The 26,492-nt window shown below is 32.0% G+C and overlaps 3 protein-coding genes across 6 annotated transcripts; all 3 read right to left on the bottom strand.

Moving 5' to 3' along the window:
* Nucleotides 1–340: 340 nt before the first annotated feature.
* Nucleotides 341–4,575, bottom strand: LOC123709485 (venom allergen 5-like). 2 transcript variants are annotated; one of them, XM_045660914.1, is made up of 8 exons: nt 4,466–4,575; nt 4,260–4,375; nt 4,102–4,183; nt 2,632–2,813; nt 2,200–2,297; nt 1,704–1,809; nt 905–1,020; nt 341–446 (listed from the first exon to the last, which is right to left on the bottom strand). In XM_045660914.1, exons 1-7 carry the CDS (start codon nt 4,515–4,517, stop codon nt 985–987), a joined length of 672 nt encoding a protein of 223 aa, XP_045516870.1. In that variant the 5' UTR covers nt 4,518–4,575; the 3' UTR covers nt 341–446; nt 905–984. The 2 variants fall into 2 exon arrangements, with proteins under 2 accessions (XP_045516870.1, XP_045516942.1); XM_045660986.1 differs by having other exon boundaries at nt 341–437.
* A 5,288-nt stretch (nt 4,576–9,863) lies between these two features.
* LOC123710625 (venom allergen 5-like) lies at nt 9,864–14,098 on the bottom strand. Of its 2 annotated transcripts, none has more exons than XM_045662652.1 (8): nt 13,989–14,098; nt 13,783–13,898; nt 13,625–13,706; nt 12,155–12,336; nt 11,723–11,820; nt 11,227–11,332; nt 10,428–10,543; nt 9,864–9,969 (listed from the first exon to the last, which is right to left on the bottom strand). In XM_045662652.1, the coding sequence occupies exons 1-7, from the start codon at nt 14,038–14,040 to the stop codon at nt 10,508–10,510; spliced, it is 672 nt and encodes a 223-aa protein (XP_045518608.1). In that variant the 5' UTR covers nt 14,041–14,098; the 3' UTR covers nt 9,864–9,969; nt 10,428–10,507. The 2 variants fall into 2 exon arrangements, with proteins under 2 accessions (XP_045518608.1, XP_045518614.1); XM_045662658.1 differs by having other exon boundaries at nt 9,864–9,960.
* Nucleotides 14,099–19,386: 5,288 nt separating this feature from the next.
* Nucleotides 19,387–23,621, bottom strand: LOC123710587 (venom allergen 5-like). 2 transcript variants are annotated; one of them, XM_045662602.1, is made up of 8 exons: nt 23,512–23,621; nt 23,306–23,421; nt 23,148–23,229; nt 21,678–21,859; nt 21,246–21,343; nt 20,750–20,855; nt 19,951–20,066; nt 19,387–19,492 (listed from the first exon to the last, which is right to left on the bottom strand). In XM_045662602.1, the coding sequence occupies exons 1-7, from the start codon at nt 23,561–23,563 to the stop codon at nt 20,031–20,033; spliced, it is 672 nt and encodes a 223-aa protein (XP_045518558.1). In that variant the 5' UTR covers nt 23,564–23,621; the 3' UTR covers nt 19,387–19,492; nt 19,951–20,030. The 2 variants fall into 2 exon arrangements, with proteins under 2 accessions (XP_045518558.1, XP_045518564.1); XM_045662608.1 differs by having other exon boundaries at nt 19,387–19,483.
* Nucleotides 23,622–26,492: the final 2,871 nt, after the last annotated feature.

Genomic DNA, 26,492 nt, shown 5'->3' with positions numbered 1-26,492 from the left:
CCTAATTAGTGCTTGGGCTGTCTGTACCGCTTCCACTGTTATCATTTGTCAGAGATTTAACATTTTTGTTATTTCTTTTAGCAGACTTGCTCAGTGTTGCCACTTCCTTAAGCAAATTCTGGATTTTGCTGTTCATAATGCTGAATTTTGTCTCATTAAGACGCTCTTTGTTCTTCATCTCGATACGGAGGTCTGTTGTATCATTGTGGTGTTGAGCCTTAAGTTCTGTTATCTGAAAGATAAGTAGGTTTTAGAATAAAAATTGGTTCGGCCTCAATTATCAAATCAGTCAATCAACATTAAGTAGACACCTTAAAATCCTTACCAATTTACCTTGGAGAGTAATTCCATCTCTTTCTGCTGCACTTTTTTCTGTAAACTTGCAATAGTTTCCTTCAATTGTGTCATAGCTACTACGTGGTCTGAACTGTTAGGATCTAATTCCCCTGGAAATGTATTAGGAAATCTGTTTAAAATAATAGACAACAGTCTTCCCAAATGAGTCTGATAAATTTATTAAATTCTTATGATAATGATCTGTGCAATTGTAAAATTCCAAAACCAAATGAAGGTGTAAAATTGAAAAGATAATTAAGGAAGCGTAGGAGAAAGTACCCATGCAGGCAGGTATTTATGCTGCTCGACAATGCCCATTTCTCTTGAAAAACTTGTGATAGGTCGAGTTAATGATGTTGTATGCAATGGGTATGAAAGTTACTATGCTTACAAATTGATTGTGCCATAATAGGCCAAAATAATATTTCATATATTTAAATAGAGAATAAAATACCTCAGTACATTGTCAAAGACTAAGCTTATAAAGACTATGCCTTTGACAATGAGTATTCCTCAAACATTGGACCATAGGCATTTATAAGGCTGTTTTTATTAATTGAGAACAAACCTTGAAGTGGGTTTAGTTTGGATTTTTTCTCCAATGGGACATCACCCATGGATATATCGTTACCATTTCCTTTCATTGAGTCAGATTAACGCTTTTCTTTGTGACTGTTTTTGGATCTGTGTTAGAAAACTTCAATCAAAATATATTTTTATTAAAAAATAGTTTCAGGTAATTTATTTTAACTAATTAATAACAAAAACACTTAAAAGCCTATTAGCAAATTTATATAATCTTGTGGGTAACATAATAATGAAAAATAATGTTATCAGATTTTATTATAATTTTTATATATTTAGATAATTTTGTCCATCTTAGCAAAACAAACTTGGAAATTACTTATTATAAATTAAAATTCCTTAAAACTATACTACTCTATATATTTTATATACATTAAATATAATAAAAATGTGACGGTAATATCTACAGTCCGATATTTGGTTAATATATAATTTATATAAAATTTATTATTATATTAGGTAACCCAAATTATCAATATAATTTGTAAAACCATACATAAATATTCGATAGTATCTTTAGAAGTTTATTGCGTTATATCTACGTCGCTGAGTAATTAAAGAATACGAATATATTCTACAAACAGATTAAAAATATGCATACAGCTTAGAAAGTAATGAAGCCTTGTTTTTAGTATTTCTACCATGAGTTTGACAACGTAGTTTTCTTTAAAAAAATCATACAAATATTCAGCAAAAATACAAAGTTGAATAATACTAAATACGTTTCATTTGTCATCTTAAATACTCTTAATTATATTCTAAAAATCTTATCGCAAAAATACATTGAATACGGAACACTTGTCCCCGTAGAATCTACTGCAGTCGTTGGCACATACGAGCTGGCCACTCGGCTGTCCGGCGGGATAGGGAGCCCTGCCCAAGTTTCCACTGTAAACAAAATAATTATAAACCGGTATAAGTATAGAAATTAAACTTATAGTTAAAAAGAACATACGCTTGAAATATAGAGCACATAAATATAAGTCAGTGGTTATAAATGTAATACAAAATTTTGGTCCGTGTTTAATGCACATGACATATCAACCGAAGTTATTGAGTAATTATGAACTCATAACTCAACATAATATTTTCATTGATTTACGCGAGTCCGACAAAGTTAAATAAAGCTTCATTAAAGAATTCAATCGCGAATTAACTATCTTAATTACTCAGCAGCCAGTTCAGTCACCAATCATGCTATAATCGGGTCGTCGAATAAGGTACTTCATTTGTTTAATTCACGTTTAAAAGGTTTAAATCATTATTTTGGCTACTTACGTCGGTCCATAGTTGCATACAACGTAGTAATTGAGCCATCCATTTTTATATTCTTTAGAGACCCCACAGCCTAAATAAATAGAGTCGGACCATGCCACCTGAAATAAAAAGAAAATTATGCACTAAATGTAATTCGCCTAGGCGATGTGGCTATTAAGTTAGAAAATGAGTTAAGAGTTAAAAAATGGAGGTTATCAGTTTGATAGTAGGTTTGGAATTGGATAAAAATTCGTAAATGTATCTTTAATTTTAATTTCAATAAACAGAAACAGTCCCACGTACATTAAAAGAGAGGGCAATGTTTAATACCTAGTTTAGGTAAATAATGGAGACAGATATTTAGGTTTAAATTTTAACTGATCATCTGTTCGGCTTTAATATAGCACCAAAACCATTTCAAAAGAAAGAAATGATTATCCAATCTTAACTCACCTGTGTGTAATGACCAGTCTCTTTAGCAGAATACTCAAATTGCCAAGCTTCCACAGGTCCATAGTTGAAGTCTTTGTGTTCACTGAACCAGGAATCCACTACACTTCTTGGTTCAAACTTGTATGACAGATCAGTGGAAGCTGTCGAGAATATATTTTCACCGGTAAAAAAGCGATTTGATCCTGGAACATTCAATAATTTTGTGAGAAATTGTTAACAATTCAATAAAGTTTAAATGTGTCACTTTATAGATAATGTGAAACATATATTTATATTGTTTTGGATAGAAGTAATAACTTCTATATTTCATTTTAAAGATTACACTGGCAACAAATACTCCAAATTTATCTCTCTCTTTTCGAACGCACGTCTAGGAATTTATACAAACACTAGCTGACCCGGCAAACGTCGTTTTGCCATGTATGTTATTTATAGGAAACCTTTTTTTTACTATAATTAAAAATAGGCGTTGATCGTAGTGGGTGACAATTAAGGGTTGTATGTATTTTTGTGTGCTGTCATAAAACAAAAAACAAAAAAAAATTGTCTAATAATTTTTTTTGGGGTGGACACCCTTATCACTTAGAGGTTTGAAAGATAGATGGTAGCCGATTCTCAGACTTGACTTTGAATATACATAAAACATTTCATAAGAATCCGTCGAGCCGTTTCAGAGGAGTATGGGAACGAACATTGTGACACGAGAATTTTATATTTATAGAGATATAAGTTTCAACAAAAGTCGATGGCCTGTCCTCCAGGTTGTCGTTTATAAAGAAAAGTTATCAAGATACAGATAAACAGATGCAGTAGTCCAATGTGTTGATCGAACTCGAACATTTCATTCACATTACATCGGTATATTTCTTAATGCAATTGAAAAGAACATGTTGGGAACTATCGCAAAATAAAGAAACGCGAAAAACAAGCAAAAGCGACACAACTGGCTTGATTGCAACTAACTATTATTATATGATAAACGACCGTTTAATTATTTTTATTATGAATAAATAGGTGACCAGCCTTCTCTGCCTGACGCACACCGTCGACTTTTTTGGGTCAAGCATGTCGGTTTCCTAACGATGTTTTCTTTCACCGTACAAGCGAATAATAACAGAAAGTCCATTGGCAAGCCCGGGGTTCGAACCTACGATCTCAGGGTTGAGAGTCTCTCGTTGAAACCACTATGCCTACACACTGTTATACCAATAAGAGCAATACCTGGAATAATTTCTAACAGTATATATATTATATATGTGTACTATTTATTTATTTTTTATTTTAAAATAAAAATTCAGAACGAGATGGTAAAAAGGAATTATTGTCATGTCATCGTACCTTATTATATCGTATACGTTGGTATCGCACGCACATGTATACATGTATTACATTTAATTGAAAACCTAACCCAGTTTTATTTAACCAAAATAAGATCTTTTTTACAAAGGCCTTTCATATAAAATAACTCACCGACAGATTTATCCGGGTTGTGCTTATATTCATTATTGGAGGCCCATTGAGCTGCTTTAGCTGCCAACTCTTCGTCCCAAATCTAGAAAAAACATTGACCGTTACATATTTATTTTGTCTATTATTATAACTACTCATTTATATAAGATAATACTCACAATATACTTCATCTCCGATGCCGCCGGTTGATTAGGTATTTCTCCCTTCGCCAATTTCAACCTCCAATAATTATGTCTATCTACGAATTCGCGAATATGCCTACATGACAGCTCAGCTAAAACAGAAAAAGTGTTCAGAATTTCATTTTCACACAATAAATTAACGTCGTACTTTACTAATTTCTAAATGAAAGATTGATACTAACACTTTGACGCTGCGTAGGAAAATAAAGTTAGGAAAAGCACAAACCGATACATTTTTAACAACAAATGTACTGCCGCTAATGCAACAAGACTGAGGTTTGTTGACTGCGGCCTCACTTAACATTATATACAGTTTGTATACGCTGATAGTAATGTAGGTACCACGAGGAACAATCGAAACTGCGTACGTAAAAGTGACTAAAACTGGGTTTTTGGTGAAATTTGATTCATTTAAGGTAAAAGCAACGTATTTCCTAGTCTTGTCAATAGTTACCGTATTTAGCGAATACCGTACCAAAGTTGGTTTGGTAATTTTTGAATTTATCGCATTTATACAGACAGATAGACGCAAGTGAGGGACTTAATTTTATTAAATTTAATGATAAGGTTTATAGATTACCGTAGTAAGTAAAAATATTGAAACTTGCCTTTTTGGACGACCACGATTAAAATAATCTACCTTCATAAGAGACGAGGATATAATGCCTTAATATTGTGTTTTATGCGAGTAGGATTTTAAAAAAACCATTATGACTCGTTGGATATAAGAGCAAAACAATTATGAGCATTATTTAAGGTGCCAAATACTTAGAACGACATGTGCAAGAAATTGATTTTAATGAAGTATTTACAATCTTTTTAACCTACATAATAATAATTATAAATGGATAAACCAAAATTACAACAAATTTAAAACGTCTGATCCCTGTGGCAGTGTATCTTTAACGCTAGCATTTCATCGCTGTATTGCGATACTTATTGCTTGAGCGAGAAACGCACCAGCTCTGGGTTTACCGGTACTTACTACCAGGCGTTAACTTGGATCTTTAATTAGTGCCTGTGCTCTTGTACTTCACGGCCCAAAAGGTATACTTACTTCAAAAATTAAATTTTGATAACACTTTTGTGGCTCGTTTAATTTTGCTTTCTGAACGAATACTCGGTGGTTATAATATAATATAGTATAGGGACCATTTCGTAACCGTTGGTATATATACCTTATATACTCCGATAAATAGAACCACCAATAGAAATACATCATTGTCTTTTACCCAAAAAAAATGTCAAAAATATTATTAATATTAATGACTTCGTATTCAAATAATTTAACGTTTACTATCTGCATGTGACATATGAATAATACTTGACAGGAAAAATAGTGTTATTGAATTATCACATTTTTTATTTGCCATGTAACGTTTTAAGATGTACAACTATCGCTATAGTTTTCGTCAACTCGACGTATCATGGTTTAAACTTAAAAGTATCGTCAAATAGTTTTAACAAACTAGCACGTAATCTCAATAGCCTTATACTATTATTTCCATAAGTGTATTTTTAGAGGACCATAATCTCAAGAGGTGTGGTCACATTAAAATCAAGTGAGAACCGACCTTCTAACGCAAAAAATATAATATACCAATCTTGGCAGAGTTAAGATGCTTGATCACAACTTTAATTAAGTATCAGCTCCTTTTGTTGAATCCTTACAATATTGCTTATCTAAGCCACTAAATAAATAAAAATGAATCGAAAAATTTGTTGTTAAGCACAAAACTCAAAGACGGCTGGAGGAATACGAGTACTTTTTTTAAAAATTTATGTCTTAAATATAAAAACAAGAATTTAATTAACATTTAGTTTAATATACAACCCACTTAGGGAAACAATGTGCAACACAGAGGTGTTGGTTACCAACCAAAAAGTTGGACTGAGTAAAAAATCTTATTAAGACGAAACGAAGTTCGGGGGGGCACATTAGTTTTAAATAAAATATTATCAGCCCTAGTTATGAAGTCATTACGATATTTCGTGCGTTTAAGACAACAATGCCGATCTGATAGACAAGTATAACATAGGTAAACAATTAAGAAGCGTTTAAAATCAATTTTATGCTCTGAACGTGAGTAGAGAGACAAGGAAGACATGTTTCATAATACTTCAATGTATTATATCTAACACGTTGTCAGAGATAAAGGCAACTGTGTTTATGAAATAAGACCTAGAAAAGTGACCTTAACATATTTTTTTACCAAAATTTTAGAATATAAATTCATGGAAAACATAGAGATTCGGAGAGAAACAGCTTAAATACCATTTGACAGCTTACTTAGGGCTCGAGGTTTTGTTTACTAACATTGCCCATATGTATGGTAGTACCATAAATATGGGCAAAGTACCATAATAAATAAATTCTTAATCCCTAGATTAAAAGTAATTTAGATTTGGAATGTGTATATTGTTAATGATTGATTAAATCACCAAAGAGATCATATACGTATATTGTATGAAAATGTTACTGGCTGTCAACAAAAAACACAAACCAAGGTCGTTTTTGTAAAAATAAAATCAAACAACGAGCAGTGTTGGCCTAGTGGCTTCAGCGTGCGGCGCCCATCCTGAGGTCGTAGGTTAGATCTCTTGGCTCGGCTGTGCACCAATGGATTTTCTATCTATGTGCGCATTTAACATTAGCTCGAACGGTGAAGGAAAACATCGTGAGGACTTGCCTTAGACCCAAAAAGTCGACGGCGTGCGTCAGACACAGAAGGCTGATCACCTACTTGCCTATTTAATTTACAAATGACCATGAAAGATTGATCTGAGGCCCAGACCTAAAAAGGTTGTAGTGCCATTGATTTTTTTAAGGCAAACAAAGGTAATGGAATAAATAAACGTGATGAGTTGCCCGTAAAATTACCCTCCACTTCGGGAGATCTTTTTTAAATTAGTGATGTACTTTAAATTGTTTGCATGATCAGTATATTTTTTAAAAGAGGCTTGCCATTAAAGTGCTTTACTTTATATACTAAAAAATCCGCTTAATTCCCTAATTTAGTTTAATTGCTGAAGGTAGTAGGCGTAGGGGTAATAGACCCGGAGTTTGGTCAGCAGCGCGCCTCAGCGTTCTCAGGTATTGATGGTGTGGGAATGCCTACCCGTCTGCTTAGCATCCCAGTCGGCTAACTAGGCCACTAAAATAGTTTCATAGAGCTAAACTAAGTAATTCCTATAAGCCGACACCACAATTCACTTATAATACGCTTTATAGAATAACATTACGTCTTTTCATTAAAACGTAAATAATATTAGGGTTAAAAAATTAAAGACGTAAATAAATTTTCAATATTTATTTTTGTTACATTGTTCTAAATTATATCACGAGACAATGGAATTAGGAGTCGATAAGTAAAAATTATTATCGAGTATTAAATTACTCTTTTTGGGTCAATAACAGTCTTTTATATAACCAGACTATTTACTACCAAAGATACGGCCTTTGTTGTTACTGTTTGTCCATGTAATGGTAACCATGGCAACAAGCAAGTTTTTATAGTCCATCTTTTGTAATGACATAACAGATTCATAAACGTACTATAAGGCTTAATAAGTATAGAATGTTAGGCGTTCATAAAGTGATACAAGTGATAACAACATTGATTGAGGTATGTTTGTCAAAACTCCATAGTCAGAGTCATCCATTAAAATATTTGTAATTGTATACTAATGCCCGCATAACAACTGATTTAAAGAAATAGTCAAGAAGGACTTAACTTCCCATACGATTTAAAATGAAATTATTTAGTTTAAGAAACCACTAAGTGTTAACGAACAACACTGAGTACAGATTTAACTAAAGAAACAAACAATATCAAAATAATTTTTATGTGCATTAATCAGTCGATTTGTTAATTGTCATCAAATAATGATCTTATATCATTAAAAAAAATACACAATTTAAAAAACATACCGTGGTTTTTGTACACTTCATAAATTCCGGAGTACTAAGATATTTTAATCATTGCCCAAAAAATATTCTCAATAATGAATCTGCGTAAAATTATATACATGAAATGATTACATTTAGATTACAAAAAAATATTCAATTGTCAATATTAAACTATAAAATAAATTACTGAATCACATATTTTATTCTAAAATTAAAAAAAATGATGTAAAAAATATACAAAATGTAATCACGGATGTGATCTTTAATTTTTTCTAACGAATACCATTGACCCGCATCAGTTTCTACTTATATTTCTAATACATTCATTCATATAGTTTAGGAGATGACTTAGTATTCATAATTTTGACTATTAAAACATGAAAGTTTCAAGGCTTTACTATCTTGATAGAAGCATACAAGTCTTGATTGCTAATATATAGTATTAATATATATAACAGCATTAATTTTGTTTATTGACTACAGTCGTTATGTCAAGTGGAAATTAAAATTATATAGATGTCATCTCATAAAAAAACTCACACCACATCACTTACTCTAAACAAAATGGTTAAAATTGATACCTAGTTTCACTTAAACATATAAATACTATAAATGAAACCATTTGCAGAATAAAAAAATAAAAGGAACCTCCTTTTAAGGTTCACCGCACACACTAGACAACCCGTCATTCACACTTTTAAATAGTTTAAATTTATATATCATGTACACACATGACAGGGTTTCAATTTTAAATAACAAGTCATAATTACTTTTTTTTAGTAGTTTGAAATTCGCATTAAATATTCGTGTTCGCAGTAGCACAAGCTGAACGAGAGCATTCTCAAGATATACTTGATATGATAATGTAATTTCCATATACTTTATATTATTTACTATACCAATAATATTCATGCGTCGAATTCGTTTACTTTCAACATCCATAGAACAAAACTAAACTTATTCATTAATTCGTTTTTGTTACTATTCTCTTACGCTATTAGCTTTATTGTTCTTGCGAACGGTGAAACCATTTCCTATGAAGTTGAAATATATAAAAATACATACGACAGTGGTTAAATAGACCCTGGGCGTAGTAAATAAAGGAAAAATCTAATGTTAGGTTGAGAAGTTTTAGATTTAAAAATAGTAAAATAGGGGAACTAAAATTCAATTACAATAAATTAGCTATATGTCAATGTCAATAAACACGTGATTTCTCATAATTAGAATGTTTCTTACAGTTAGAGCCCGTCAACAGTTCAACAGTAACTGAGTTTCTCTGATTAAAAAAACATAGTTCACCCGATCATGTGAACGGTGCCTAAATTGTCCTAATTAGTGCTTGGGCTGTCTGTACCGCTTCCACTGTTATCATTTGTCAGAGATTTAACATTTTTGTTATTTCTTTTAGCAGACTTGCTCAGTGTTGCCACTTCCTTAAGCAAATTCTGGATTTTGCTGTTCATAATGCTGAATTTTGTCTCATTAAGACGCTCTTTGTTCTTCATCTCGATACGGAGGTCTGTTGTATCATTGTGGTGTTGAGCCTTAAGTTCTGTTATCTGAAAGATAAGTAGGTTTTAGAATAAAAATTGGTTCGGCCTCAATTATCAAATCAGTCAATCAACATTAAGTAGACACCTTAAAATCCTTACCAATTTACCTTGGAGAGTAATTCCATCTCTTTCTGCTGCACTTTTTTCTGTAAACTTGCAATAGTTTCCTTCAATTGTGTCATAGCTACTACGTGGTCTGAACTGTTAGGATCTAATTCCCCTGGAAATGTATTAGGAAATCTGTTTAAAATAATAGACAACAGTCTTCCCAAATGAGTCTGATAAATTTATTAAATTCTTATGATAATGATCTGTGCAATTGTAAAATTCCAAAACCAAATGAAGGTGTAAAATTGAAAAGATAATTAAGGAAGCGTAGGAGAAAGTACCCATGCAGGCAGGTATTTATGCTGCTCGACAATGCCCATTTCTCTTGAAAAACTTGTGATAGGTCGAGTTAATGATGTTGTATGCAATGGGTATGAAAGTTACTATGCTTACAAATTGATTGTGCCATAATAGGCCAAAATAATATTTCATATATTTAAATAGAGAATAAAATACCTCAGTACATTGTCAAAGACTAAGCTTATAAAGACTATGCCTTTGACAATGAGTATTCCTCAAACATTGGACCATAGGCATTTATAAGGCTGTTTTTATTAATTGAGAACAAACCTTGAAGTGGGTTTAGTTTGGATTTTTTCTCCAATGGGACATCACCCATGGATATATCGTTACCATTTCCTTTCATTGAGTCAGATTAACGCTTTTCTTTGTGACTGTTTTTGGATCTGTGTTAGAAAACTTCAATCAAAATATATTTTTATTAAAAAATAGTTTCAGGTAATTTATTTTAACTAATTAATAACAAAAACACTTAAAAGCCTATTAGCAAATTTATATAATCTTGTGGGTAACATAATAATGAAAAATAATGTTATCAGATTTTATTATAATTTTTATATATTTAGATAATTTTGTCCATCTTAGCAAAACAAACTTGGAAATTACTTATTATAAATTAAAATTCCTTAAAACTATACTACTCTATATATTTTATATACATTAAATATAATAAAAATGTGACGGTAATATCTACAGTCCGATATTTGGTTAATATATAATTTATATAAAATTTATTATTATATTAGGTAACCCAAATTATCAATATAATTTGTAAAACCATACATAAATATTCGATAGTATCTTTAGAAGTTTATTGCGTTATATCTACGTCGCTGAGTAATTAAAGAATACGAATATATTCTACAAACAGATTAAAAATATGCATACAGCTTAGAAAGTAATGAAGCCTTGTTTTTAGTATTTCTACCATGAGTTTGACAACGTAGTTTTCTTTAAAAAAATCATACAAATATTCAGCAAAAATACAAAGTTGAATAATACTAAATACGTTTCATTTGTCATCTTAAATACTCTTAATTATATTCTAAAAATCTTATCGCAAAAATACATTGAATACGGAACACTTGTCCCCGTAGAATCTACTGCAGTCGTTGGCACATACGAGCTGGCCACTCGGCTGTCCGGCGGGATAGGGAGCCCTGCCCAAGTTTCCACTGTAAACAAAATAATTATAAACCGGTATAAGTATAGAAATTAAACTTATAGTTAAAAAGAACATACGCTTGAAATATAGAGCACATAAATATAAGTCAGTGGTTATAAATGTAATACAAAATTTTGGTCCGTGTTTAATGCACATGACATATCAACCGAAGTTATTGAGTAATTATGAACTCATAACTCAACATAATATTTTCATTGATTTACGCGAGTCCGACAAAGTTAAATAAAGCTTCATTAAAGAATTCAATCGCGAATTAACTATCTTAATTACTCAGCAGCCAGTTCAGTCACCAATCATGCTATAATCGGGTCGTCGAATAAGGTACTTCATTTGTTTAATTCACGTTTAAAAGGTTTAAATCATTATTTTGGCTACTTACGTCGGTCCATAGTTGCATACAACGTAGTAATTGAGCCATCCATTTTTATATTCTTTAGAGACCCCACAGCCTAAATAAATAGAGTCGGACCATGCCACCTGAAATAAAAAGAAAATTATGCACTAAATGTAATTCGCCTAGGCGATGTGGCTATTAAGTTAGAAAATGAGTTAAGAGTTAAAAAATGGAGGTTATCAGTTTGATAGTAGGTTTGGAATTGGATAAAAATTCGTAAATGTATCTTTAATTTTAATTTCAATAAACAGAAACAGTCCCACGTACATTAAAAGAGAGGGCAATGTTTAATACCTAGTTTAGGTAAATAATGGAGACAGATATTTAGGTTTAAATTTTAACTGATCATCTGTTCGGCTTTAATATAGCACCAAAACCATTTCAAAAGAAAGAAATGATTATCCAATCTTAACTCACCTGTGTGTAATGACCAGTCTCTTTAGCAGAATACTCAAATTGCCAAGCTTCCACAGGTCCATAGTTGAAGTCTTTGTGTTCACTGAACCAGGAATCCACTACACTTCTTGGTTCAAACTTGTATGACAGATCAGTGGAAGCTGTCGAGAATATATTTTCACCGGTAAAAAAGCGATTTGATCCTGGAACATTCAATAATTTTGTGAGAAATTGTTAACAATTCAATAAAGTTTAAATGTGTCACTTTATAGATAATGTGAAACATATATTTATATTGTTTTGGATAGAAGTAATAACTTCTATATTTCATTTTAAAGATTACACTGGCAACAAATACTCCAAATTTATCTCTCTCTTTTCGAACGCACGTCTAGGAATTTATACAAACACTAGCTGACCCGGCAAACGTCGTTTTGCCATGTATGTTATTTATAGGAAACCTTTTTTTTACTATAATTAAAAATAGGCGTTGATCGTAGTGGGTGACAATTAAGGGTTGTATGTATTTTTGTGTGCTGTCATAAAACAAAAAACAAAAAAAAATTGTCTAATAATTTTTTTTGGGGTGGACACCCTTATCACTTAGAGGTTTGAAAGATAGATGGTAGCCGATTCTCAGACTTGACTTTGAATATACATAAAACATTTCATAAGAATCCGTCGAGCCGTTTCAGAGGAGTATGGGAACGAACATTGTGACACGAGAATTTTATATTTATAGAGATATAAGTTTCAACAAAAGTCGATGGCCTGTCCTCCAGGTTGTCGTTTATAAAGAAAAGTTATCAAGATACAGATAAACAGATGCAGTAGTCCAATGTGTTGATCGAACTCGAACATTTCATTCACATTACATCGGTATATTTCTTAATGCAATTGAAAAGAACATGTTGGGAACTATCGCAAAATAAAGAAACGCGAAAAACAAGCAAAAGCGACACAACTGGCTTGATTGCAACTAACTATTATTATATGATAAACGACCGTTTAATTATTTTTATTATGAATAAATAGGTGACCAGCCTTCTCTGCCTGACGCACACCGTCGACTTTTTTGGGTCAAGCATGTCGGTTTCCTAACGATGTTTTCTTTCACCGTACAAGCGAATAATAACAGAAAGTCCATTGGCAAGCCCGGGGTTCGAACCTACGATCTCAGGGTTGAGAGTCTCTCGTTGAAACCACTATGCCTACACACTGTTATACCAATAAGAGCAATACCTGGAATAATTTCTAACAGTATATATATTATATATGTGTACTATTTATTTATTTTTTATTTTAAAATAAAAATTCAGAACGAGATGGTAAAAAGGAATTATTGTCATGTCATCGTACCTTATTATATCGTATACGTTGGTATCGCACGCACATGTATACATGTATTACATTTAATTGAAAACCTAACCCAGTTTTATTTAACCAAAATAAGATCTTTTTTACAAAGGCCTTTCATATAAAATAACTCACCGACAGATTTATCCGGGTTGTGCTTATATTCATTATTGGAGGCCCATTGAGCTGCTTTAGCTGCCAACTCTTCGTCCCAAATCTAGAAAAAACATTGACCGTTACATATTTATTTTGTCTATTATTATAACTACTCATTTATATAAGATAATACTCACAATATACTTCATCTCCGATGCCGCCGGTTGATTAGGTATTTCTCCCTTCGCCAATTTCAACCTCCAATAATTATGTCTATCTACGAATTCGCGAATATGCCTACATGACAGCTCAGCTAAAACAGAAAAAGTGTTCAGAATTTCATTTTCACACAATAAATTAACGTCGTACTTTACTAATTTCTAAATGAAAGATTGATACTAACACTTTGACGCTGCGTAGGAAAATAAAGTTAGGAAAAGCACAAACCGATACATTTTTAACAACAAATGTACTGCCGCTAATGCAACAAGACTGAGGTTTGTTGACTGCGGCCTCACTTAACATTATATACAGTTTGTATACGCTGATAGTAATGTAGGTACCACGAGGAACAATCGAAACTGCGTACGTAAAAGTGACTAAAACTGGGTTTTTGGTGAAATTTGATTCATTTAAGGTAAAAGCAACGTATTTCCTAGTCTTGTCAATAGTTACCGTATTTAGCGAATACCGTACCAAAGTTGGTTTGGTAATTTTTGAATTTATCGCATTTATACAGACAGATAGACGCAAGTGAGGGACTTAATTTTATTAAATTTAATGATAAGGTTTATAGATTACCGTAGTAAGTAAAAATATTGAAACTTGCCTTTTTGGACGACCACGATTAAAATAATCTACCTTCATAAGAGACGAGGATATAATGCCTTAATATTGTGTTTTATGCGAGTAGGATTTTAAAAAAACCATTATGACTCGTTGGATATAAGAGCAAAACAATTATGAGCATTATTTAAGGTGCCAAATACTTAGAACGACATGTGCAAGAAATTGATTTTAATGAAGTATTTACAATCTTTTTAACCTACATAATAATAATTATAAATGGATAAACCAAAATTACAACAAATTTAAAACGTCTGATCCCTGTGGCAGTGTATCTTTAACGCTAGCATTTCATCGCTGTATTGCGATACTTATTGCTTGAGCGAGAAACGCACCAGCTCTGGGTTTACCGGTACTTACTACCAGGCGTTAACTTGGATCTTTAATTAGTGCCTGTGCTCTTGTACTTCACGGCCCAAAAGGTATACTTACTTCAAAAATTAAATTTTGATAACACTTTTGTGGCTCGTTTAATTTTGCTTTCTGAACGAATACTCGGTGGTTATAATATAATATAGTATAGGGACCATTTCGTAACCGTTGGTATATATACCTTATATACTCCGATAAATAGAACCACCAATAGAAATACATCATTGTCTTTTACCCAAAAAAAATGTCAAAAATATTATTAATATTAATGACTTCGTATTCAAATAATTTAACGTTTACTATCTGCATGTGACATATGAATAATACTTGACAGGAAAAATAGTGTTATTGAATTATCACATTTTTTATTTGCCATGTAACGTTTTAAGATGTACAACTATCGCTATAGTTTTCGTCAACTCGACGTATCATGGTTTAAACTTAAAAGTATCGTCAAATAGTTTTAACAAACTAGCACGTAATCTCAATAGCCTTATACTATTATTTCCATAAGTGTATTTTTAGAGGACCATAATCTCAAGAGGTGTGGTCACATTAAAATCAAGTGAGAACCGACCTTCTAACGCAAAAAATATAATATACCAATCTTGGCAGAGTTAAGATGCTTGATCACAACTTTAATTAAGTATCAGCTCCTTTTGTTGAATCCTTACAATATTGCTTATCTAAGCCACTAAATAAATAAAAATGAATCGAAAAATTTGTTGTTAAGCACAAAACTCAAAGACGGCTGGAGGAATACGAGTACTTTTTTTAAAAATTTATGTCTTAAATATAAAAACAAGAATTTAATTAACATTTAGTTTAATATACAACCCACTTAGGGAAACAATGTGCAACACAGAGGTGTTGGTTACCAACCAAAAAGTTGGACTGAGTAAAAAATCTTATTAAGACGAAACGAAGTTCGGGGGGGCACATTAGTTTTAAATAAAATATTATCAGCCCTAGTTATGAAGTCATTACGATATTTCGTGCGTTTAAGACAACAATGCCGATCTGATAGACAAGTATAACATAGGTAAACAATTAAGAAGCGTTTAAAATCAATTTTATGCTCTGAACGTGAGTAGAGAGACAAGGAAGACATGTTTCATAATACTTCAATGTATTATATCTAACACGTTGTCAGAGATAAAGGCAACTGTGTTTATGAAATAAGACCTAGAAAAGTGACCTTAACATATTTTTTTACCAAAATTTTAGAATATAAATTCATGGAAAACATAGAGATTCGGAGAGAAACAGCTTAAATACCATTTGACAGCTTACTTAGGGCTCGAGGTTTTGTTTACTAACATTGCCCATATGTATGGTAGTACCATAAATATGGGCAAAGTACCATAATAAATAAATTCTTAATCCCTAGATTAAAAGTAATTTAGATTTGGAATGTGTATATTGTTAATGATTGATTAAATCACCAAAGAGATCATATACGTATATTGTATGAAAATGTTACTGGCTGTCAACAAAAAACACAAACCAAGGTCGTTTTTGTAAAAATAAAATCAAACAACGAGCAGTGTTGGCCTAGTGGCTTCAGCGTGCGGCGCCCATCCTGAGGTCGTAGGTTAGATCTCTTGGCTCGGCTGTGCACCAATGGATTTTCTATCTATGTGCGCATTTAACATTAGCTCGAACGGTGAAGGAAAACATCGTGAGGACTTGCCTTAGACCCAAAAAGTCGACGGCGTGCGTCAGACACAGAAGGCTGATCACCTACTTGCCTATTTAATTTACAAATGACCATGAAAGATTGATCTGAGGCCCAGACCTAAAAAGGTTGTAGTGCCATTGATTTTTTTAAGGCAAACAAAGGTAATGGAATAAATAAACGTGATGAGTTGCCCGTAAAATTACCCTCCACTTCGGGAGATCTTTTTTAAATTAGTGATGTACTTTAAATTGTTTGCATGATCAGTATATTTTTTAAAAGAGGCTTGCCATTAAAGTGCTTTACTTTATATACTAAAAAATCCGCTTAATTCCCTAATTTAGTTTAATTGCTGAAGGTAGTAGGCGTAGGGGTAATAGACCCGGAGTTTGGTCAGCAGCGCGCCTCAGCGTTCTCAGGTATTGATGGTGTGGGAATGCCTACCCGTCTGCTTAGCATCCCAGTCGGCTAACTAGGCCACTAAAATAGTTTCATAGAGCTAAACTAAGTAATTCCTATAAGCCGACACCACAATTCACTTATAATACGCTTTATAGAATAACATTACGTCTTTTCATTAAAACGTAAATAATATTAGGGTTAAAAAATTAAAGACGTAAATAAATTTTCAATATTTATTTTTGTTACATTGTTCTAAATTATATCACGAGACAATGGAATTAGGAGTCGATAAGTAAAAATTATTATCGAGTATTAAATTACTCTTTTTGGGTCAATAACAGTCTTTTATATAACCAGACTATTTACTACCAAAGATACGGCCTTTGTTGTTACTGTTTGTCCATGTAATGGTAACCATGGCAACAAGCAAGTTTTTATAGTCCATCTTTTGTAATGACATAACAGATTCATAAACGTACTATAAGGCTTAATAAGTATAGAATGTTAGGCGTTCATAAAGTGATACAAGTGATAACAACATTGATTGAGGTATGTTTGTCAAAACTCCATAGTCAGAGTCATCCATTAAAATATTTGTAATTGTATACTAATGCCCGCATAACAACTGATTTAAAGAAATAGTCAAGAAGGACTTAACTTCCCATACGATTTAAAATGAAATTATTTAGTTTAAGAAACCACTAAGTGTTAACGAACAACACTGAGTACAGATTTAACTAAAGAAACAAACAATATCAAAATAATTTTTATGTGCATTAATCAGTCGATTTGTTAATTGTCATCAAATAATGATCTTATATCATTAAAAAAAATACACAATTTAAAAAACATACCGTGGTTTTTGTACACTTCATAAATTCCGGAGTACTAAGATATTTTAATCATTGCCCAAAAAATATTCTCAATAATGAATCTGCGTAAAATTATATACATGAAATGATTACATTTAGATTACAAAAAAATATTCAATTGTCAATATTAAACTATAAAATAAATTACTGAATCACATATTTTATTCTAAAATTAAAAAAAATGATGTAAAAAATATACAAAATGTAATCACGGATGTGATCTTTAATTTTTTCTAACGAATACCATTGACCCGCATCAGTTTCTACTTATATTTCTAATACATTCATTCATATAGTTTAGGAGATGACTTAGTATTCATAATTTTGACTATTAAAACATGAAAGTTTCAAGGCTTTACTATCTTGATAGAAGCATACAAGTCTTGATTGCTAATATATAGTATTAATATATATAACAGCATTAATTTTGTTTATTGACTACAGTCGTTATGTCAAGTGGAAATTAAAATTATATAGATGTCATCTCATAAAAAAACTCACACCACATCACTTACTCTAAACAAAATGGTTAAAATTGATACCTAGTTTCACTTAAACATATAAATACTATAAATGAAACCATTTGCAGAATAAAAAAATAAAAGGAACCTCCTTTTAAGGTTCACCGCACACACTAGACAACCCGTCATTCACACTTTTAAATAGTTTAAATTTATATATCATGTACACACATGACAGGGTTTCAATTTTAAATAACAAGTCATAATTACTTTTTTTTAGTAGTTTGAAATTCGCATTAAATATTCGTGTTCGCAGTAGCACAAGCTGAACGAGAGCATTCTCAAGATATACTTGATATGATAATGTAATTTCCATATACTTTATATTATTTACTATACCAATAATATTCATGCGTCGAATTCGTTTACTTTCAACATCCATAGAACAAAACTAAACTTATTCATTAATTCGTTTTTGTTACTATTCTCTTACGCTATTAGCTTTATTGTTCTTGCGAACGGTGAAACCATTTCCTATGAAGTTGAAATATATAAAAATACATACGACAGTGGTTAAATAGACCCTGGGCGTAGTAAATAAAGGAAAAATCTAATGTTAGGTTGAGAAGTTTTAGATTTAAAAATAGTAAAATAGGGGAACTAAAATTCAATTACAATAAATTAGCTATATGTCAATGTCAATAAACACGTGATTTCTCATAATTAGAATGTTTCTTACAGTTAGAGCCCGTCAACAGTTCAACAGTAACTGAGTTTCTCTGATTAAAAAAACATAGTTCACCCGATCATGTGAACGGTGCCTAAATTGTCCTAATTAGTGCTTGGGCTGTCTGTACCGCTTCCACTGTTATCATTTGTCAGAGATTTAACATTTTTGTTATTTCTTTTAGCAGACTTGCTCAGTGTTGCCACTTCCTTAAGCAAATTCTGGATTTTGCTGTTCATAATGCTGAATTTTGTCTCATTAAGACGCTCTTTGTTCTTCATCTCGATACGGAGGTCTGTTGTATCATTGTGGTGTTGAGCCTTAAGTTCTGTTATCTGAAAGATAAGTAGGTTTTAGAATAAAAATTGGTTCGGCCTCAATTATCAAATCAGTCAATCAACATTAAGTAGACACCTTAAAATCCTTACCAATTTACCTTGGAGAGTAATTCCATCTCTTTCTGCTGCACTTTTTTCTGTAAACTTGCAATAGTTTCCTTCAATTGTGTCATAGCTACTACGTGGTCTGAACTGTTAGGATCTAATTCCCCTGGAAATGTATTAGGAAATCTGTTTAAAATAATAGACAACAGTCTTCCCAAATGAGTCTGATAAATTTATTAAATTCTTATGATAATGATCTGTGCAATTGTAAAATTCCAAAACCAAATGAAGGTGTAAAATTGAAAAGATAATTAAGGAAGCGTAGGAGAAAGTACCCATGCAGGCAGGTATTTATGCTGCTCGACAATGCCCATTTCTCTTGAAAAACTTGTGATAGGTCGAGTTAATGATGTTGTATGCAATGGGTATGAAAGTTACTATGCTTACAAATTGATTGTGCCATAATAGGCCAAAATAATATTTCATATATTTAAATAGAGAATAAAATACCTCAGTACATTGTCAAAGACTAAGCTTATAAAGACTATGCCTTTGACAATGAGTATTCCTCAAACATTGGACCATAGGCATTTATAAGGCTGTTTTTATTAATTGAGAACAAACCTTGAAGTGGGTTTAGTTTGGATTTTTTCTCCAATGGGACATCACCCATGGATATATCGTTACCATTTCCTTTCATTGAGTCAGATTAACGCTTTTCTTTGTGACTGTTTTTGGATCTGTGTTAGAAAACTTCAATCAAAATATATTTTTATTAAAAAATAGTTTCAGGTAATTTATTTTAACTAATTAATAACAAAAACACTTAAAAGCCTATTAGCAAATTTATATAATCTTGTGGGTAACATAATAATGAAAAATAATGTTATCAGATTTTATTATAATTTTTATATATTTAGATAATTTTGTCCATCTTAGCAAAACAAACTTGGAAATTACTTATTATAAATTAAAATTCCTTAAAACTATACTACTCTATATATTTTATATACATTAAATATAATAAAAATGTGACGGTAATATCTACAGTCCGATATTTGGTTAATATATAATTTATATAAAATTTATTATTATATTAGGTAACCCAAATTATCAATATAATTTGTAAAACCATACATAAATATTCGATAGTATCTTTAGAAGTTTATTGCGTTATATCTACGTCGCTGAGTAATTAAAGAATACGAATATATTCTACAAACAGATTAAAAATATGCATACAGCTTAGAAAGTAATGAAGCCTTGTTTTTAGTATTTCTACCATGAGTTTGACAACGTAGTTTTCTTTAAAAAAATCATACAAATATTCAGCAAAAATACAAAGTTGAATAATACTAAATACGTTTCATTTGTCATCTTAAATACTCTTAATTATATTCTAAAAATCTTATCGCAAAAATACATTGAATACGGAACACTTGTCCCCGTAGAATCTACTGCAGTCGTTGGCACATACGAGCTGGCCACTCGGCTGTCCGGCGGGATAGGGAGCCCTGCCCAAGTTTCCACTGTAAACAAAATAATTATAAACCGGTATAAGTATAGAAATTAAACTTATAGTTAAAAAGAACATACGCTTGAAATATAGAGCACATAAATATAAGTCAGTGGTTATAAATGTAATACAAAATTTTGGTCCGTGTTTAATGCACATGACATATCAACCGAAGTTATTGAGTAATTATGAACTCATAACTCAACATAATATTTTCATTGATTTACGCGAGTCCGACAAAGTTAAATAAAGCTTCATTAAAGAATTCAATCGCGAATTAACTATCTTAATTACTCAGCAGCCAGTTCAGTCACCAATCATGCTATAATCGGGTCGTCGAATAAGGTACTTCATTTGTTTAATTCACGTTTAAAAGGTTTAAATCATTATTTTGGCTACTTACGTCGGTCCATAGTTGCATACAACGTAGTAATTGAGCCATCCATTTTTATATTCTTTAGAGACCCCACAGCCTAAATAAATAGAGTCGGACCATGCCACCTGAAATAAAAAGAAAATTATGCACTAAATGTAATTCGCCTAGGCGATGTGGCTATTAAGTTAGAAAATGAGTTAAGAGTTAAAAAATGGAGGTTATCAGTTTGATAGTAGGTTTGGAATTGGATAAAAATTCGTAAATGTATCTTTAATTTTAATTTCAATAAACAGAAACAGTCCCACGTACATTAAAAGAGAGGGCAATGTTTAATACCTAGTTTAGGTAAATAATGGAGACAGATATTTAGGTTTAAATTTTAACTGATCATCTGTTCGGCTTTAATATAGCACCAAAACCATTTCAAAAGAAAGAAATGATTATCCAATCTTAACTCACCTGTGTGTAATGACCAGTCTCTTTAGCAGAATACTCAAATTGCCAAGCTTCCACAGGTCCATAGTTGAAGTCTTTGTGTTCACTGAACCAGGAATCCACTACACTTCTTGGTTCAAACTTGTATGACAGATCAGTGGAAGCTGTCGAGAATATATTTTCACCGGTAAAAAAGCGATTTGATCCTGGAACATTCAATAATTTTGTGAGAAATTGTTAACAATTCAATAAAGTTTAAATGTGTCACTTTATAGATAATGTGAAACATATATTTATATTGTTTTGGATAGAAGTAATAACTTCTATATTTCATTTTAAAGATTACACTGGCAACAAATACTCCAAATTTATCTCTCTCTTTTCGAACGCACGTCTAGGAATTTATACAAACACTAGCTGACCCGGCAAACGTCGTTTTGCCATGTATGTTATTTATAGGAAACCTTTTTTTTACTATAATTAAAAATAGGCGTTGATCGTAGTGGGTGACAATTAAGGGTTGTATGTATTTTTGTGTGCTGTCATAAAACAAAAAACAAAAAAAAATTGTCTAATAATTTTTTTTGGGGTGGACACCCTTATCACTTAGAGGTTTGAAAGATAGATGGTAGCCGATTCTCAGACTTGACTTTGAATATACATAAAACATTTCATAAGAATCCGTCGAGCCGTTTCAGAGGAGTATGGGAACGAACATTGTGACACGAGAATTTTATATTTATAGAGATATAAGTTTCAACAAAAGTCGATGGCCTGTCCTCCAGGTTGTCGTTTATAAAGAAAAGTTATCAAGATACAGATAAACAGATGCAGTAGTCCAATGTGTTGATCGAACTCGAACATTTCATTCACATTACATCGGTATATTTCTTAATGCAATTGAAAAGAACATGTTGGGAACTATCGCAAAATAAAGAAACGCGAAAAACAAGCAAAAGCGACACAACTGGCTTGATTGCAACTAACTATTATTATATGATAAACGACCGTTTAATTATTTTTATTATGAATAAATAGGTGACCAGCCTTCTCTGCCTGACGCACACCGTCGACTTTTTTGGGTCAAGCATGTCGGTTTCCTAACGATGTTTTCTTTCACCGTACAAGCGAATAATAACAGAAAGTCCATTGGCAAGCCCGGGGTTCGAACCTACGATCTCAGGGTTGAGAGTCTCTCGTTGAAACCACTATGCCTACACACTGTTATACCAATAAGAGCAATACCTGGAATAATTTCTAACAGTATATATATTATATATGTGTACTATTTATTTATTTTTTATTTTAAAATAAAAATTCAGAACGAGATGGTAAAAAGGAATTATTGTCATGTCATCGTACCTTATTATATCGTATACGTTGGTATCGCACGCACATGTATACATGTATTACATTTAATTGAAAACCTAACCCAGTTTTATTTAACCAAAATAAGATCTTTTTTACAAAGGCCTTTCATATAAAATAACTCACCGACAGATTTATCCGGGTTGTGCTTATATTCATTATTGGAGGCCCATTGAGCTGCTTTAGCTGCCAACTCTTCGTCCCAAATCTAGAAAAAACATTGACCGTTACATATTTATTTTGTCTATTATTATAACTACTCATTTATATAAGATAATACTCACAATATACTTCATCTCCGATGCCGCCGGTTGATTAGGTATTTCTCCCTTCGCCAATTTCAACCTCCAATAATTATGTCTATCTACGAATTCGCGAATATGCCTACATGACAGCTCAGCTAAAACAGAAAAAGTGTTCAGAATTTCATTTTCACACAATAAATTAACGTCGTACTTTACTAATTTCTAAATGAAAGATTGATACTAACACTTTGACGCTGCGTAGGAAAATAAAGTTAGGAAAAGCACAAACCGATACATTTTTAACAACAAATGTACTGCCGCTAATGCAACAAGACTGAGGTTTGTTGACTGCGGCCTCACTTAACATTATATACAGTTTGTATACGCTGATAGTAATGTAGGTACCACGAGGAACAATCGAAACTGCGTACGTAAAAGTGACTAAAACTGGGTTTTTGGTGAAATTTGATTCATTTAAGGTAAAAGCAACGTATTTCCTAGTCTTGTCAATAGTTACCGTATTTAGCGAATACCGCATTTATACAGACAGATAGACGCAAGTGAGGGACTTAATTTTATTAAATTTAATGATAAGGTTTATAGATTACCGTAGTAAGTAAAAATATTGAAACTTGCCTTTTTGGACGACCACGATTAAAATAATCTACCTTCATAAGAGACGAGGATATAATGCCTTAATATTGTGTTTTATGCGAGTAGGATTTTAAAAAAACCATTATGACTCGTTGGATATAAGAGCAAAACAATTATGAGCATTATTTAAGGTGCCAAATACTTAGAACGACATGTGCAAGAAATTGATTTTAATGAAGTATTTACAATCTTTTTAACCTACATAATAATAATTATAAATGGATAAACCAAAATTACAACAAATTTAAAACGTCTGATCCCTGTGGCAGTGTATCTTTAACGCTAGCATTTCATCGCTGTATTGCGATACTTATTGCTTGAGCGAGAAACGCACCAGCTCTGGGTTTACCGGTACTTACTACCAGGCGTTAACTTGGATCTTTAATTAGTGCCTGTGCTCTTGTACTTCACGGCCCAAAAGGTATACTTACTTCAAAAATTAAATTTTGATAACACTTTTGTGGCTCGTTTAATTTTGCTTTCTGAACGAATACTCGGTGGTTATAATATAATATAGTATAGGGACCATTTCGTAACCGTTGGTATATATACCTTATATACTCCGATAAATAGAACCACCAATAGAAATACATCATTGTCTTTTACCCAAAAAAAATGTCAAAAATATTATTAATATTAATGACTTCGTATTCAAATAATTTAACGTTTACTATCTGCATGTGACATATGAATAATACTTGACAGGAAAAATAGTGTTATTGAATTATCACATTTTTTATTTGCCATGTAACGTTTTAAGATGTACAACTATCGCTATAGTTTTCGTCAACTCGACGTATCATGGTTTAAACTTAAAAGTATCGTCAAATAGTTTTAACAAACTAGCAACTAGTAATCTCAATAGCCTTATACTATTATTTCCATAAGTGTATTTTTAGAGGACCATAATCTCAAGAGGTGTGGTCACATTAAAATCAAGTGAGAACCGACCTTCTAACGCAAAAAATATAATATACCAATCTTGGCAGAGTTAAGATGCTTGATCACAACTTTAATTAAGTATCAGCTCCTTTTGTTGAATCTTTACAATATTGCTTATCTAAGCCACTAAATAAATAAAAATGAATCGAAAAATTTGTTGTTAAGCACAAAACTCAAAGACGGCTGGAGGAATACGAGTACTTTTTTTAAAAATTTATGTCTTAAATATAAAAACAAGAATTTAATTAACATTTAGTTTAATATACAACCCACTTAGGGAAACAATGTGCAACACAGAGGTGTTGGTTACCAACCAAAAAGTTGGACTGAGTAAAAAATCTTATTAAGACGAAACGAAGTTCGGGGGGGCACATTAGTTTTAAATAAAATATTATCAGCCCTAGTTATGAAGTCATTACGATATTTCGTGCGTTTAAGACAACAATGCCGATCTGATAGACAAGTATAACATAGGTAAACAATTAAGAAGCGTTTAAAATCAATTTTATGCTCTGAACGTGAGTAGAGAGACAAGGAAGACATGTTTCATAATACTTCAATGTATTATATCTAACACGTTGTCAGAGATAAAGGCAACTGTGTTTATGAAATAAGACCTAGAAAAGTGACCTTAACATATTTTTTTACCAAAATTTTAGAATATAAATTCATGGAAAACATAGAGATTCGGAGAGAAACAGCTTAAATACCATTTGACAGCTTACTTAGGGCTCGAGGTTTTGTTTACTAACATTGCCCATATGTATGGTAGTACCATAAATATGGGCAAAGTACCATAATAAATAAATTCTTAATCCCTAGATTAAAAGTAATTTAGATTTGGAATGTGTATATTGTTAATGATTGATTAAATCACCAAAGAGATCATATACGTATATTGTATGAAAATGTTACTGGCTGTCAACAAAAAACACAAACCAAGGTCGTTTTTGTAAAAATAAAATCAAACAACGAGCAGTGTTGGCCTAGTGGGTTCAGCGTGCGGCGCCCATCCTGAGGTCGTAGGTTAGATCTCTTGGCTCGGCTGTGCACCAATGGATTTTCTATCTATGTGCGCATTTAACATTAGCTCGAACGGTGAAGGAAAACATCGTGAGGACTTGCCTTAGACCCAAAAAGTCGACGGCGTGCGTCAGACACAGAAGGCTGATCACCTACTTGCCTATTTAATTTACAAATGACCATGAAAGATTGATCTGAGGCCCAGACCTAAAAAGGTTGTAGTGCCATTGATTTTTTTAAGGCAAACAAAGGTAATGGAATAAATAAACGTGATGAGTTGCCCGTAAAATTACCCTCCACTTCGGGAGATCTTTTTTAAATTAGTGATGTACTTTAAATTGTTTGCATGATCAGTATATTTTTTAAAAGAGGCTTGCCATTAAAGTGCTTTACTTTATATACTAAAAAATCCGCTTAATTCCCTAATTTAGTTTAATTGCTGAAGGTAGTAGGCGTAGGGGTAATAGACCCGGAGTTTGGTCAGCAGCGCGCCTCAGCGTTCTCAGGTATTGATGGTGTGGGAATGCCTACCCGTCTGCTTAGCATCCCAGTCGGCTAACTAGGCCACTAAAATAGTTTCATAGAGCTAAACTAAGTAATTCCTATA

This window comes from Pieris brassicae, chromosome 1, assembly GCF_905147105.1.
Source record: "Pieris brassicae chromosome 1, ilPieBrab1.1, whole genome shotgun sequence".
Lineage (NCBI taxonomy): Eukaryota > Metazoa > Arthropoda > Insecta > Lepidoptera > Pieridae > Pieris > Pieris brassicae.
Note: the sequence above shows the minus strand (reverse complement) of the source record. Positions and strands in the feature narration are given on the sequence as shown.